At 48.3% G+C, this 13950-nt stretch overlaps 3 protein-coding genes across 8 annotated transcripts; 1 reads left to right on the top strand and 2 right to left on the bottom strand.

Moving 5' to 3' along the window:
- Positions 1-3326: 3326 nt before the first annotated feature.
- LOC131102191 (protein JTB-like) lies at positions 3327-5650 on the top strand. 6 transcript variants are annotated; one of them, XM_058047696.1, is made up of 8 exons: positions 3327-3438; positions 3536-3646; positions 3710-3839; positions 4783-4908; positions 4976-5016; positions 5081-5166; positions 5229-5308; positions 5372-5650. In XM_058047696.1, the coding sequence occupies exons 4-8, from the start codon at positions 4820-4822 to the stop codon at positions 5526-5528; spliced, it is 453 nt and encodes a 150-aa protein (XP_057903679.1). In that variant the 5' UTR covers positions 3327-3438; positions 3536-3646; positions 3710-3839; positions 4783-4819; the 3' UTR covers positions 5529-5650. The 6 variants fall into 6 exon arrangements, with proteins under 6 accessions (XP_057903679.1, XP_057903676.1, XP_057903680.1 ...); XM_058047693.1 differs by having other exon boundaries at positions 4752-4908; XM_058047697.1 differs by lacking the exons at positions 3327-3438; positions 3536-3646; positions 3710-3839 and adding an exon at positions 3896-4326 and having other exon boundaries at positions 4752-4908; positions 5232-5308.
- On the bottom strand, positions 4473-8407 carry LOC131102190 (glycosylated lysosomal membrane protein-like). The gene is made up of 7 exons (XM_058047691.1): positions 8285-8407; positions 7136-7300; positions 6970-7068; positions 6711-6866; positions 6402-6620; positions 6076-6341; positions 4473-6011 (listed from the first exon to the last, which is right to left on the bottom strand). The coding sequence occupies exons 1-7, from the start codon at positions 8366-8368 to the stop codon at positions 5837-5839; spliced, it is 1164 nt and encodes a 387-aa protein (XP_057903674.1). The 5' UTR covers positions 8369-8407; the 3' UTR covers positions 4473-5836.
- Positions 8408-9165: 758 nt separating this feature from the next.
- On the bottom strand, positions 9166-13846 carry LOC131101718 (T-complex protein 1 subunit gamma). Its single transcript, XM_058047061.1, has 14 exons — positions 13736-13846; positions 11894-11955; positions 11771-11821; positions 11358-11420; positions 11188-11284; positions 11001-11118; positions 10747-10933; positions 10533-10682; positions 10340-10472; positions 10196-10277; positions 9951-10131; positions 9638-9883; positions 9447-9578; positions 9166-9379 (listed from the first exon to the last, which is right to left on the bottom strand). The coding sequence occupies exons 1-14, from the start codon at positions 13761-13763 to the stop codon at positions 9287-9289; spliced, it is 1623 nt and encodes a 540-aa protein (XP_057903044.1). The 5' UTR covers positions 13764-13846; the 3' UTR covers positions 9166-9286.
- Between the last annotated feature and the right edge of the window lie 104 nt (positions 13847-13950).

Genomic DNA, 13950 nt, shown 5'->3' with positions numbered 1-13950 from the left:
TCATTCACTATTTGATATCATTACCAGCATGTATCTTCTTTCTATCATTGCCAGCATTTATCTTCTTTTATATCATTACGATAATTGATCTTCTTGTATATCATTACCAGCATTTACCTTCTTTTATGTCATTACCAGCATTTATCTTCTTTGTATCATTACCTGCATTTATCTTCTTCTATATCACTAACAGCATTTATCTTTATATCATTACCAGTATTTATCTTCTTCATATCATTACCAGCACCTATCTTCTTTATATCATTACCAGCATTCACTTTTTATATCATTACCAGCATTCACTCTTGATATAATTATCAGTGCTTATCTTCTTTATATCATTACCAGCACCTATCTTCTTTATATCATTACCAACATTCACTTTTTAAATCGTTGCCAGCATTTATCTTCTTTTATATCATTACCAGCATTCCATTTTTGTCATTACCAGCATTTATCTTCTTTTATATTATTACCAGCATTCTCCTTTTTATCATTACCAGCATTCACTTTCTATATCATTACCAGCATTTATCTTCTTTTGTATCATTGCCAGCATTTATCTTCTTTTATATCCAGCATTTATCTTCTTTGTAACATTACCTGCATTTACTCTTTATATCATTACCAGTGCTTATCTTCTTTATATCATTACCAGCACCAATCTGCTTTATATCATTACCAGCATTCACTTTTTATATAATTGCCAGCATTTATCTTCTTTTATATCATTACCATCATTTATCTTCTTTGCATCATTACCAGCATTTATCATCTACATGTCATTGCCAGTGTTAATCTTCTTTGTGTCATTACCAGCATTCAATTTTTATTTGATTACCAGTATTTATCTTCTTTAAATCCTTCCCAGCACCACAATTACTGAACTATTTTTCTAGTCGGCCCTGCTAGCTGGCTAGCTGTGTTCGGGAGCAGCGTGTTGGGCCTGCGACGTGACTGCTTTGACTTTGACATGGATCATGATTGTGACAATCAGGCCACCAGTCCCTGTGGGGCTCTCAGGTCCATTTCACAGAGACGGCAAGACGCCCTTTTCATGTGGGTGAGGCACCAGTCAGGGAAGGGAGTCGTGTTGCCGCTTTGGCGAGTCTTTTTCCCACGAGACTTGGCGGAGCAGGGTTCGCCTTGTGGGACAGTTTACCGCCAGATGTTCAGAGTGATTATGGACCAGGGGCAACAGATGTGGAGAAGGCGTTAATTAATTAATTACCACAGCCGTTGTCTCTCGAGGCAGGTTGGTTCTCGAAGCAGGCGCACCCACATCGCCCTGCTCAACCCTGCATCCATCCTCGGGGGGGCTGAATTTCACCGGCTGACTTTCATGGATGGACCGGTGTGCAGGGTTGTCTGGCTATCTGATGTGGGACAAGCAACACAGGTAGGGGTGCCGGCTGTATTGGTCCCTGTGGTCCTGGGACACCCGCATGGTACTCCCCTGACAGCTCACTTAGCCAGCATTCACTTTTTATATCATTACCAGCACTTATCTTCTTTTATATAGTGACCAGCATTTTACATCATTTCAAGTGTTTCCTTTTTATATCACTACCATTTCCATTTGTCCACCTGTACCTCTCACCCAAAGACAGCTGGGATAGGCTCCAGCATAGCCTCCATGACCTTGTGAGGAGAAGCAGCATAGAAAATGGATAGATGGATTTTTTTATATCACGGCCAGCATTTAAGTTCTTTTACTATATCCTTTATAATAATTCATTAGAATACTATGAGGCTTAATACTTAACCTTATACCTAACCCTATATTTATATATTAAGTATTATTGATATTAATATTTAAGTATTAATACTATAATACCCAGTATTGCTTTTTATATCATTACCAGCATGTAACTACCTCACATTACCTGGAAGTGTTTCTCCATGGTGTCACGTGGATTTTGGGTGTTGTTAGCATTAGCTACATTTAGCAACGTTAAGCTTCTGTGAGCTGCAGTGAAAATCTGTTAATCCTGTTCAAGTGTGCCGCACGCTTGCGTGTGTGTGTGTTTATGAGTTTTTAGGTTTGGGTTTTTTGTTTTTATGAATATAGAAATAGTGTTTGTGTGCAGGCCGAGTGGTTAGCACGCAGGTCACACAGCTAGGAGACCGAGTTTGATTCCACCCTCGGCCATCTCTGTGTGGAGTTTGCATGTTCTCCCCGTGCATGCGTGGGTTTTCTCCGGGTACTCCGGTTTCCTCCCACATTCCAAAAACATGCTAGGTTAATTGGCCACTCCAAATTGCCCATAGGTATGAATGTGAGTGTGAATGGTTGTTTGTCTATATGTGCCCTGGGATTGGCTGGCCACGAGTCCAGCTGGGATAGGCTCCAGCACCCCCACCCTCATGAGGATAAGCGGTAGAAAAAGAATGAATGAATGAATGTGTGACCAAGTGAATGAATTAGAACTCATCCCTTGTCAATTATTATATACATAAATGACGTCATTGTTTATTGAAAGTTAGATCATTTATAATAGTACTTGGTTCATTCCAACTAAATCCAACAGCCGTTTAGGATTTGGGATTCATTAGGAACAGGTGTACAGAGTTCATCTACCTGTGGACACTGACCAAGGGAGTCACCTGCAGGAATGTTTGGGAGGATGTCATCAGTGACATCATCAGACCATACCATGTACTGGGGATGAGGGAGGGGGTTGTAGGTTTTATTTAATGTGTTAATGTTTAATGGGAGTGGTAGCAGCATTGGGGTCACATAGATGGTGTTGTGGGAATCCAGTTTTGTGAAGTGACGTGATGGGACGTTTGCTAGACCAACCTATGGGCTACAGTGGAACATGCTGGGCAGAATAAGATTCCTATAAAGGAGCAGCTGGGGCTTCCTTGGGGAGGGCAGTGATGTGTGGCTGTGTCCTACAACCCCCCACAGTACGGTGGTTCATTGATGTGAGTGAATACAATTTTTCTTCTTGATGTTTTTTTTTGATAATTCACGTATTTTTTTCAATTGCATTTTTTTTGTTTTAGTGTTTTTCATAAGTTAATCTTCCTGGGCCTGGGCCAACTGTAAATCTGCCTTGGGACATCCCATTACTACAGTATGGTTTAATACATGAAATGGAATGCACTGATGATAATATAAAACATGTCGGTGAGTTGGAAAGATCATGTTGTTATAGCTATTTTATTATGTTATGTTATTTTAAACCTAACCTAACCACAGAAGGAGTTGAAGTAAATAAAAAATACACGAAGACTTGTAGTGACGTGTGAGAGGGCGTGCCTTCATCAGCTGACCTGCGGTCATGTGACGTAAGAGGATCATTTTCTCCCTTTGTCAGCCTCCAAACCAGCGTGTTCGATCGCCAGATGAGGACGAGAGTGTGTGTGCTCTGTGCGCTCCTGCTAGTCGGAGTGTGTCGGCAGGAAGTGGACTGCATCCTGCTGCTGGAGGTAGGCCAGGTGCATGCTGGGTAGCGAGCTTGGCGCTGGCACGTCAATGGACTGTTTTGTTTTTTGTTGCTTTTATTTTTGGGGGTGGGGGTGCCAGGTGACCACTGAGGCGGCACCGCAGTCCTTGGGCACGACGCGTCACCCCGGCGACTTGGCTCGACTTCCCGGATTGTGTCGCCGCCTGAGGAGACGTCGCCTGAGCTACGTGGTAAACTGCTCTGTCGCTTTGATGGCTTCTTCTCCCATCTCACAGCCTTCTTCCTGCTTGCAGTGTCACAAGAGGCAGTTCTGCTGGGGGGGGGGGAGCCAGGGGCAGCAGGCTGGTCAGGTGTGCCGATGTCCACGAGGTTCCAGGTGCTCACGTGTCTTCATCCGCAGCCTGTGACTGCCATCTCACTGATGTATGTATCCAGCATGTGACGATAAAAACACAATTTCATTACGGACATTCGATCAGTGGCAACTCTTGACGTCATCAACACGACGTAAAGGGGGTGTTCCCAATGCTTTGGTCGTTGACGCAGGACCACAACTGTCCTGTCCTCGTGAGAACTTCCGGTTTCATACTCGTAAAGGAAAGCTCAACCTTAGCTTTCAAAATAATCGACGATGGAAAAATGCTTAAAATTATGGAACGATAATATATGAACATGTGTAACCATTATTATACCTATATTTCTATTGGTGGTGTTTCTGGCTTTTTTGATTGACTTCGTGAAACGTTTATTGTGAAGGGTTTTAAGCGGATATGACTCCTTTGTACTTTCAAGAACTTGTGTGTCCGCATGTAGCTAGGCTAAACGTCGACACGTCCAATAAGTTGGAGTTTAAAAGGCTGAAGTGACCATTGGAATGTTTGTAAAATGACGAGAGCGTCAATGAATGACGGTGAGTGAGCGCATGCGCTATCAAAGCTGATGGTGGCTCGTATCTGCTAGCATGCTAACTCTTAGCATCATTAGCATTAGCAAAGCTCATATTTGTCCTCAACGTATGACGTCATCTAGCTAATTCAAAAGATGACACAAAACGTTCATTTGATAAGACGTTGATTACGTTTTTAACACACGAATAAAGAATAAATACCAGATCACTTTGTCACCAGAAGGGGGCGTCAACTTGACCACCCATTTTCAATGAGGGTAAAACGGTCACAAAGTCTGAAATGGCCTTCAATGGGAGAAGTCCTGATGGTTAGCCAGCGTGTTCTTTCAGTTGAGTAATGTGGGCGATGTCAGACAAGAAAACGACGTGGAGGAATAATGAATACAAGACAAATGGTGTCCAATTGTATTGTGTGATTGCTGTTTCAGCCTCGTGAAGTCCTCTGCGGTTCCGTTTCAGCCTCATGGAGTCGCAGCTGTAGGACCTCGTCAGCCTGATGGAAAGCTCCTGGCGCGTCCCAGTGGCGTGTTGTCGGCCTCGAGTTCTGGTCCTGCACGCAGTGTTCTGGGGTCTAGTGGCCCTGAGGTGGGTCCGAGAACATGGTACTTTACGGGTTCAGTTCTGGGGTTGATGTGTCGTGTCTGTGTTGCAGGGTGTTTGGGGCGGCATTGCTGGCTGAAGACAAAACTGCGGGTAAAAGACACCGTTGTTAATCTCTTTCATTGTCGCGTTCTTTATGGTTCTTGTCCTTCCACAGTGGTCAAGCCTGTCGACCCCCCCTGCTGGCTGCTGGAGGAGTTTGTGGTCACGGTGGAGTGTTCTCAGTGTAGCGCTTTCCAGACGGTAAGGCTAGGTAGCTTAGCTTAGCGGTTAGCATGCTGAGGTGATGACATGTTTGTGTCCAGAAGACGAGGCTGGCCTGCAGCCACACGGGTTACGTGGAGCGGGTCAACTGTACCAAGTCCCACAGAGACGAGTACAAGAGGTGAGGACAAAGTCACATGGACAGGAAGCTGCAGACTCGGTCTCAGTCATGTCGTCCTTGCAGCTGCCGCTCCGTTGTCATGGAAGAGCATCTCTTCTGGAAGTTTGAGGCGGCCATGATGGCCCTGACAGCGCTCTCCGCCATCATTGTGGTCACGCGCCAGCGGTGGCTAGATCGACTCGCCTCTGAGAAAGTCCGCCGACAGATTGAGTCAATCTAGAAGGGCTGTAAAACCCGGTGGCCATGAACTCATCTTGGAATGTTGAAATTTCCCAGCATCTCTGAGCAGCATCAGGTTGTTTTTCAATAAAGTCCACCATGAGGTGGAAGATGTTAAGTCTTTATTTAGTGTGGTGATTTAAAAAGAGGAATGAAGAGGAAGCCGTGCTGTGACGTTCTAAAAGACTCCTCTTGGTCCATCATCATCATGGTGACATTTCTGATTGGAGGCGTGGCCAGGAAGATGATGACATAAATACTAAAAGCAACTTTAAAAAGAGTGCAACCTGATTGGCTGCCACTCTGCTGTCAGTTGATTGGCTCGTAGCTTGGCGCCAAGGGTGCCAATCTCCTTCGCGTGTAGACGAAGACTCCGCCTGCCGTGAGGATGAGAAGCGGCGCACCGAGACCCACAGCCATGATGGCGAGGACCAGTGGGGAGAAGGTGTCGGCAGGCGGAAGGCCGACGCCCACCAGCGCCGTCCTGCAGGAGAGGAGTGATGTGTAGGAAAACGAAGCGGCGACAAAAGTGGAGCGACAGAACCAACCAGCTGAGGAACTTGGTGCTGTTGTAGAACGGCTGCCCCGCCAGGCCGAAGCTCACGTTCAGTCCGTATGCTTCCTCCGTCGTGAAAAACGCCTGCACCAGGCTGGACGCCGCCGCCACCGCCACACCTGCCAGTGGGCGCGGGTCGGAGTGACGACACGGTGTCACGTCCTCCAGCGTGGGCGGCGAGTGCCGATATGCCACCGGCTTCCACTGGATGAAGCCCCGCTCACGGGCGCTGTCGATGGCAGACATCCACTGAGACACCTGAAAGGTCAAAGGTCAACACCCACTTCCTCCACCCGGGTGAAATAAACGTTGAGTGACCTTAAATATGGACGGCGTGAACTCGTCGTCGATGGATCGATGCACCTCCACCCTATTCGGGGGATAGGCTCCGCCCACTGCTTGCAGCTCCAAAAAGAAGCGTGATTGCGGCGTCCTTGGGACCAGGCCGTCAAGCCACACCTCTACCTGGGAGGAGTTAGCTGTATGGCGTAGGCGGGGCCACATCTCAGCACGCCCCTCCGACTCAAACACAGAAAGCTGCAGGAAAAAAGCAGCGTTAGGTTCTGTGCGCTGTAGATCTAAAATCTACCAAAGTGTGTGTGTGTGTGTGTGTGTGCGTGGACCCACATGCACACAAACGGAACCTCCAGCCACGGCGCCGCACAGCCTAGCCGACGCCCCTGACAGCTGCATGCCAGACCAGCTGATGTTGTGCAGCTCATATGGCGGGAAAAGGTCAGAGGTCACTTCTGCTGTGTTGTTGATGTCGTCATATTCCAACAGCTGACACACACACACGCTTGGTGAGTGAGCGTGAAGAATACTTCCACAGGGAGACAAAGGGAGACAACTGGGGTAGGCTCCAGCATGGACACATGGAACATACCCGGCTGAAGACCAGCGCCCCGCTGGACAGAATGCTGCTGGCCGGCTCCACCTGCAGGCTCCCGCTAGCATTGCGGCTCAAGAAAAGGGGCCAGTTGACCTGAGAGGAAGTTTGAACTTTTAGAAAATATGTGTGAGGTCAAGCGTGGGGGAGGAGCTTATCAGACCGAGACAGAAGAATAATGCACGTCGGTGTGAACCAGCAGCAGAGTTGGCGCCCCCTGGCTGCAAAAAAGGAAGTGAAGCGTGTCGTTGTCTCCTTCAGCTCTCACGTGCAGGAGGTCTCCACCAGGAGGCGGGGCCACAGCGCCAGGATTCAACTGCACAGAAAGCTGAAGATACCACTCATCAATGGCCACCCATCAGTGGCCACCCATCAATAACCACCCATCAATAACCACTGATGGCTATGTTGACCAAGTAAAGTAACTTGAGTTCCTTTGTAGTCCAGGTGCTGTGTGATGGTGAGAAGGTAGTAAAGGCAATAAGAGTATGCACTTCTAGCAGTACTTCTGTACATGTATACATAAAGCAGTAATTGTACTGTTTCATGGGGTGGAGGTTTACACAAGAATCTAGTATGACATTTCTATGCTCAAATGACAGTCCTGATGTTTTAACAAAGAAAGTGAAACTCAAATGCAAGAGGAAGGATGCAAATGAAACGTATGTATGTATGGAATGTATGTAGGGATGTATGTTCCTATGTGGGATTGATTGATCTGGCAGTCTTATTATTTATGTTATTATTTATCACTCCATCTTCTTCCGGGGGCAGCAGCCTAAGCAGGAAAACCCAGACTTCCCTTTCCGGCCAGTTTGACCAGCTCCTTCCCTGAGGTCTGAACACCTCCCCAGGGGGGCATCCTGGAGTCCTGACCAGGTTCCCGAGACCCCTCTATTTCTGTGTGAACTGTATGCTCTTGCTGCAGTGTCTGAAATAAATACTAAGATGAACAGGGATGGATATTGTTACCATTACTTCCGTTACAGCTTTTGTCTACAAGAAAACAATATTTGCCATCAATTCAATGGTAAAACAAAGACCTAATAAAAGTTGCAAATTTCCCCACTGAGGGACTAATAACGGCATATCTTATCTTGATAATCACGTGAATGTAAAAGTCAAAGTAATCAGTACATTGATTCAATTAAATGGAAGTTCACGGCTGAACAATACAATATTATATGTGGCTATAAAAGTAAAAGCTAGCGGAGTTGCTTTGTGTTTGTTGATTATTATCATAATAGGAAATGTATGCTACGACAGCACATAAATACTTGAATGTGTAACTTTGGATTTGAAGTAATATTACCTTTCTGGTCAAAGCGTCGCTGACCGAACCCGCAGAAAAAAGTAGAAAGATCCAAACGCCGCACATCCGCAGGGCGGCCGCCATCTTTCTTGTGACTACAGGTCACATGATTGCCTCATATGTCAGCTGGCTCGTGGTGGGTCATTCGCCAACGATCCGACTGCCGGGCACAAGTCGTCCTGTGTCTTCCCTGACCGGTGAACGGAAATTGCCAAGAGACTTTATTTTGGGGCAAAAAACACATGAGAAATTAGTGTAGCTGTTTTACTAATTTGGCGAAAGATGATTGCTCATGCCTGTAAAGTAGGCGCACGGATGATGTCATGAGAATGCGACTGTAGTTGAGACACCTATTGAGTTGAACAAACGGAGCCCACACGTCCTCTCCAAAGAGTACGAGTTCGTGAGGTTTGGTCCTGAAAAGAGTCACTCTATACGCCTTACACCTCGCCTCCTTAAAACGAAAAAGTGTAGTTCTTCACCCTCACAAAAGGTGCCTCAAAAATGTCTGTGATGTGAGTCTGAGGCTGGAGATGTGATCATCCTTCAGGCGGCGGCTATAGACACCCCCCCGCCGTACTTGCAAGCGTGGGCAACCCTAGGGGAGGAGTACCGCCTCAGTACGGATTGGGAGCATGCAGACACTATATAGGACTTTCAGTGCAGGAGGAACTTTCCTTGCGTGGGGGGCTGCCTGGGGGTACGGATGATGTGTGAGCGTTTGCACCGTGCTTGAAACAAGCTTGCGTACATGCACACCGATATCAGTGATATCACATCCCCTCTCCAGGCACTAAGGACGGAGGTAAGCATCTATGCCATCCCTACTGGTATCGGTATCAGACCATTTCACTCATGGAAATTCACTCATTTCACCCTGATTCATTAGAAGTGTATTTTATTTTAGTAAGAAGATGAGAGGTGTTTTATTCTGGCAAGCTGGAGATAAGGTGTATTTTATTTTGGTAAGACAGAGGATGAAGGAGCGGCCATGTGATGACGTTATTGGTCGCCAGGGCCTCCCATGGGCTCGTCCTTGTCTTTCTTTTTGTGCCCCGACACGATGTCGTCAATGCGCAGCAACAAGATGGCGGTCTGCGGCGAGAGCGGAGAGAGCGGGTCAGAAGTGAGCAACTGAGAGCGAAGTAATCAAGCATCTCACCTCCACCGCCGTCTTGTACGTCTGTGCTTTGACAGCCAGCGGCTCCCAGATGCCTGCGGCCGCCATGTCGGTCAGGGAGCCCGTCTCGCCGTCCACGCCCCACACAGCGGCGTCCTGCTGGGTGTGCTTGGCCTGTTGGGGGCGAGAGGCGGTCATACGGCCAAGTACTGGAGCGGCTAAAACCATCCTACCCTCAGTGAGGTCAGCACGCGGATGGTGGAGGCACCGCAGTTCTGGATGAGCGTTCGGGGGATGACCTCCAGTGCCTGCGCCACGGCCCGATAGGGCCACTGCTCCACGCCCACCAGGGCACGAGAACGCTCCATCAGACACTTGGACACCGCCATCTCCACAGCACCGCCGCCAGGCAGCAGGAAGGGCTCCAGCATGACATTCCGACACACCTGCATGGCATCCTGCAGGTTCCTCTCCACCTCCTGCAGAGAGGGGGGCGGAGTTAGACAGTGAGAGGTGGGGTGAGGTCACAGGAAGCGAGGAGCTCACGGCGAGGATCTCCTTGCTGGCGCCTCTCAGGAGGATGGTGCAGGCTTTGGGGTCTTTGCACTCTGTGATGAAGGTGAAGTACTCGTCTCCAATCTTCTTCACCTCAAACAGCCCCGCCCCCATCCCTACGTCTTCCTCACGCAGCTCATCGGTGCGGCTGACGATGCGAGCGCCGCACGCCCTGCAGGAAGACACGGCGTCCTGCTGATTGGCCACATCCTTTTATGCAGATGAGCTGCCTTTACCTGGCGATGCGGTTGTTGTCCGTCTTCCTGACACGACGAATGGCGGTGATGTTGGCCTTCATCAGGTAGTGCTGAGCCAGGTCTGGTGGGGCGGAGCCACAACATCAAGATGGCGTCCATCAAACATGACGTGACGTGACCTACCTGAGACACCCTTCTCCGTGAAGACGAGGTCGGGTTTGACGCGGATGATGTCCTCACACATCTGCTGGATGTATTCTTCCTCCATCTGCAGGATCCTGGCAAAGTCTTCCTCCTTGCTGATCTCGATGTCCGTCTAAACACGGTACCTTCTGTCAGGACCGGCATGATGATTGACAGCATGTGTGAAGGTCACCTGGCTCTCGCCCTTCTTGTACTCCAGCGAGCAGTCCAAGAGGACGATGCGAGGATCTTTGATGGCACGTCTCATGCGTGCATGCGTCACGTCCTTGTTGACCATCACACCTCTCAGCACGCACGAGTCCTCGATGATCCCTCCTGGAACCTGGAAAATGTTCCACAAGTGCACTCAGCATACGAGAGTGCACGTGGTGGGCCATGTGGCCTACCTTCTCCACTTTGGCGTACTTCTTGATATCAATCTCCTTGCGGCCATTGTCCTCCATCTCCACGGTGACCACGGCGTCCAACGCCATGCCGCACGCCAGCTGCGACCAGCGGCTCAGAGCTTTGGTGTTGATGGCCGAGTGCACGATTTTCAGCATCATGGAGCGATCCGCCGTGTCCACAGGGATGCTGACCACCATCAAAACGTTCAATCACACGACAAGTTTGGCAGGAAGCTCATGTATCGTTTGGCTACCTGATCTCCTTCAAAGTCTCCAACATGTCCTCCAACGCTCGCCTGTATGCACTGATGATGACAGTCGGATGCATCTGCTGCTCCAGGAACTGCTCCGCTACCGCTAGCATCTCTCCAGCTAACACGCACACGCACAGTAAGAAATAAAAGCATTGTCCACATGACACACGGATGTTAGCTTCCTCACCCAGGATGATGACAGACGTGGTTCCATCTCCCACCTCCTCATCTTGCGTCCGGCTGATCTCAATCATCGATTTAGCGGCGGGATGCTGCACCTGGATCTGTCACCATGGAGACACGGAAGCAGTCAAACAAAGATAGATCTTTGCATTGCAAAAACTTAGCAAGGCTCACCTCGCGCAGAATGGCATTTCCATCATTGGTCATGACAATGCCTCCCGTGGGGTCAAGCAGCATCTGGAAACACATCATTAGCACCGCTAGCCACCCTGCTAACATTAGCACCGCCAGCCACCTTGTAACATTAGCGCCGTGAGCCAACTACATAAATATTAACACTGCTAGCCCCCCTGCTAACATTAGCGCTGCTAGCCACCTACAAAAATATTCGGTCTTCGAGCCACCAGGTGTGCTACAACATGCTAGCCATCCACATATATTAGCATTGCTAGCCACCCAGCTAACATCAGCACTACTAGCCTAGTATCTACTAAGGCTGGAAGAGTCGCCAGTACACACGGCATTATGAGTACCGTAAATACAACACGTGGGTAAAACAGTGTGTCGTAAATGTGAAGATGACTCACCTTCATCATGGCACGGGGTCCCAGACATGTCCTGATGACATCAGCAATGGTCTGTGATACACATGGCGTTTGACAGTCATCAGCATGTCGGGGGGTGTGGTTGGGCGCTGGGCGGACACTCACCTTGGCAGCATTGATGTTTCCCGTCTGGACTTTACGCCCCGACTCTCTCTTCACGTTCTGGTCTGCACACAGGAAGTGCGTTTTGAAATAGCAATACGGCCATTTCACATTCCATCCATGCGCCTAACCCTAACCGCCAGGCCGGATCCCCAGGGTCTAGACCAGTGACCACACCTTTTACAGTCACGTACCCCTTCAGACATTTGACCTGAAGCCACGTACCCCTACTCCTGCACACCACACTTCCATCCAGTTCATCTTCATCTAAGCCTGACTCAGGATGGCTCTGGTTGAAGTCAGAATGTTCATGTCATAGCAAATGGAAGGGGAAGGCTGACCAATCATGGTAAAGCACTTCCTGTCCAAAGCTTTGTTTAACATGGATGTCTGTTAGAAGTAGACTAACATTGTCATTGGAGATATCACCTACTTTGGGCTGCATGTGCATGTGGGGCTGTGTTTGCTGTTATTCACAAGTGTCCCTGAATGCAGCGGCAACTTGTGTCCCAGGGGTTAGGTGATGCACCTGAATGCACCATTTTAGAAAAAGCTGGAGCAGCACTGACAGGAGTTTGCTAGTTTGGATCCTGCTTGTTGAGTATGAAGTGTAAATGATCTGCCTGGAATCTTTCCATGGTGTCCCAACTCTTTAAGAACCACTACCTCCTTGTTAATAAATAGTACCTGAAACACAACAATACATGCAAGCATTGTGGGGTGAATCTCCATCATAGTGCCAGGTTGTGGGATCAATTGGAACACCAATAGAAATGGCATCTTCATGATGAAACACAAAGTCATCACTCACACTTACTCATCTGATGTGATGCACATAGGGACAACTTGGGACAACTATTGTCCCATAGGGACAACTTGCAGCTCGGTCTCCTCGCACTGTGAGGCGTTCAGGTGCACTCGTAATTTTGAGTGTTAGGCACAAATTGTTTTCCTTTTTTTCCTGTACCCCCTGTGGACCCCTTCGGGAACCACTGGTCTCAACGTCAGAAAAACAAACGACATGCACATACTAGCATTTGTAAATTCATAGTTATGTCATCAAACATTCTTTTTAAAATATGCTTTACAACATGACTAGAGCTTTTTAGACATGATATAACACCCCTGTGGTCACCTTTACACTCCTATTGGCCAATATAGTAGACATAAGTAAATAAATAAGCCATTTAAGATGGCTTTCATTTCAATACTGACCTACCAACATGTACAAATTTAGAGTACTCAACATGCAATTTGACTCTTGAATATGCTTGTATGCTCTCCATTTTGTTGTATTTTCCTGGTTTCATTTTTAAGTTCAGCCTGTACAGTTGAGATACATGAATACATATTAGCAGTTTCTCTAGTACTTCAAATTGGGGGTGCATGATAAAAATTCTAATGACTTGAATGTGAGTGTGAATGGTTGTTTGTCTATATGTGCCCTGTGATTGGCTGGCCACCAGTCCAGGGTGTAGCCCGCCTCTCGCCCCAAGACAGCTGGGATAGGCTCCAGCACGCCGCCGCCCTCGTGAGGATAAGCTGTAGGAAATGAATGAATGTCCAACAGTGGAGTAGCATGTCTTACGTCATGCCAGCTGCTCGTTTACGGGAATCGAGTATGACTGGACATGAAAATGTAAGAAGCTAACAGGCTACCTAGCATGTGGGCTGCCTTTGTCGGCACGCTAACACGGCTAACACGGCTAACACGGCTAACAGCTAGCACGTGCAGCCGTGGGCCGCTGCCTTTTAAGGCGTCTTCGAGCTGGTGGTCAATCGCGGTCTTTCGGTAGATTTGTGACAACAACAAGCGGTGACTTTGGACAAAACCTTACTACTTACTTAATACGAGCACCTGCTGGCCGAGCATGTTGTAGGAACAGCGGGACAACGCAGCTTCCAGATCAGAGAGGAACTAGCGACGGTTTGGGCGGTAGCATGGGCGGAGCCAATAAGGAGGGCATGAGGACGACCGACATCGAAGCCCCGCCTACTCGGCGCCTCCGCGACAATGCATTTACACAGTAATCATAATATATCTGTGTGCGCAGCCATCC

Source organism: Doryrhamphus excisus, chromosome 14, assembly GCF_030265055.1.
Source record: "Doryrhamphus excisus isolate RoL2022-K1 chromosome 14, RoL_Dexc_1.0, whole genome shotgun sequence".
Taxonomy (NCBI): Eukaryota; Metazoa; Chordata; class Actinopteri; order Syngnathiformes; family Syngnathidae; genus Doryrhamphus; species Doryrhamphus excisus.
The sequence above is the reverse complement of the archived record's forward strand: the minus strand, read 5'-3'. Positions and strand labels throughout refer to the sequence as shown.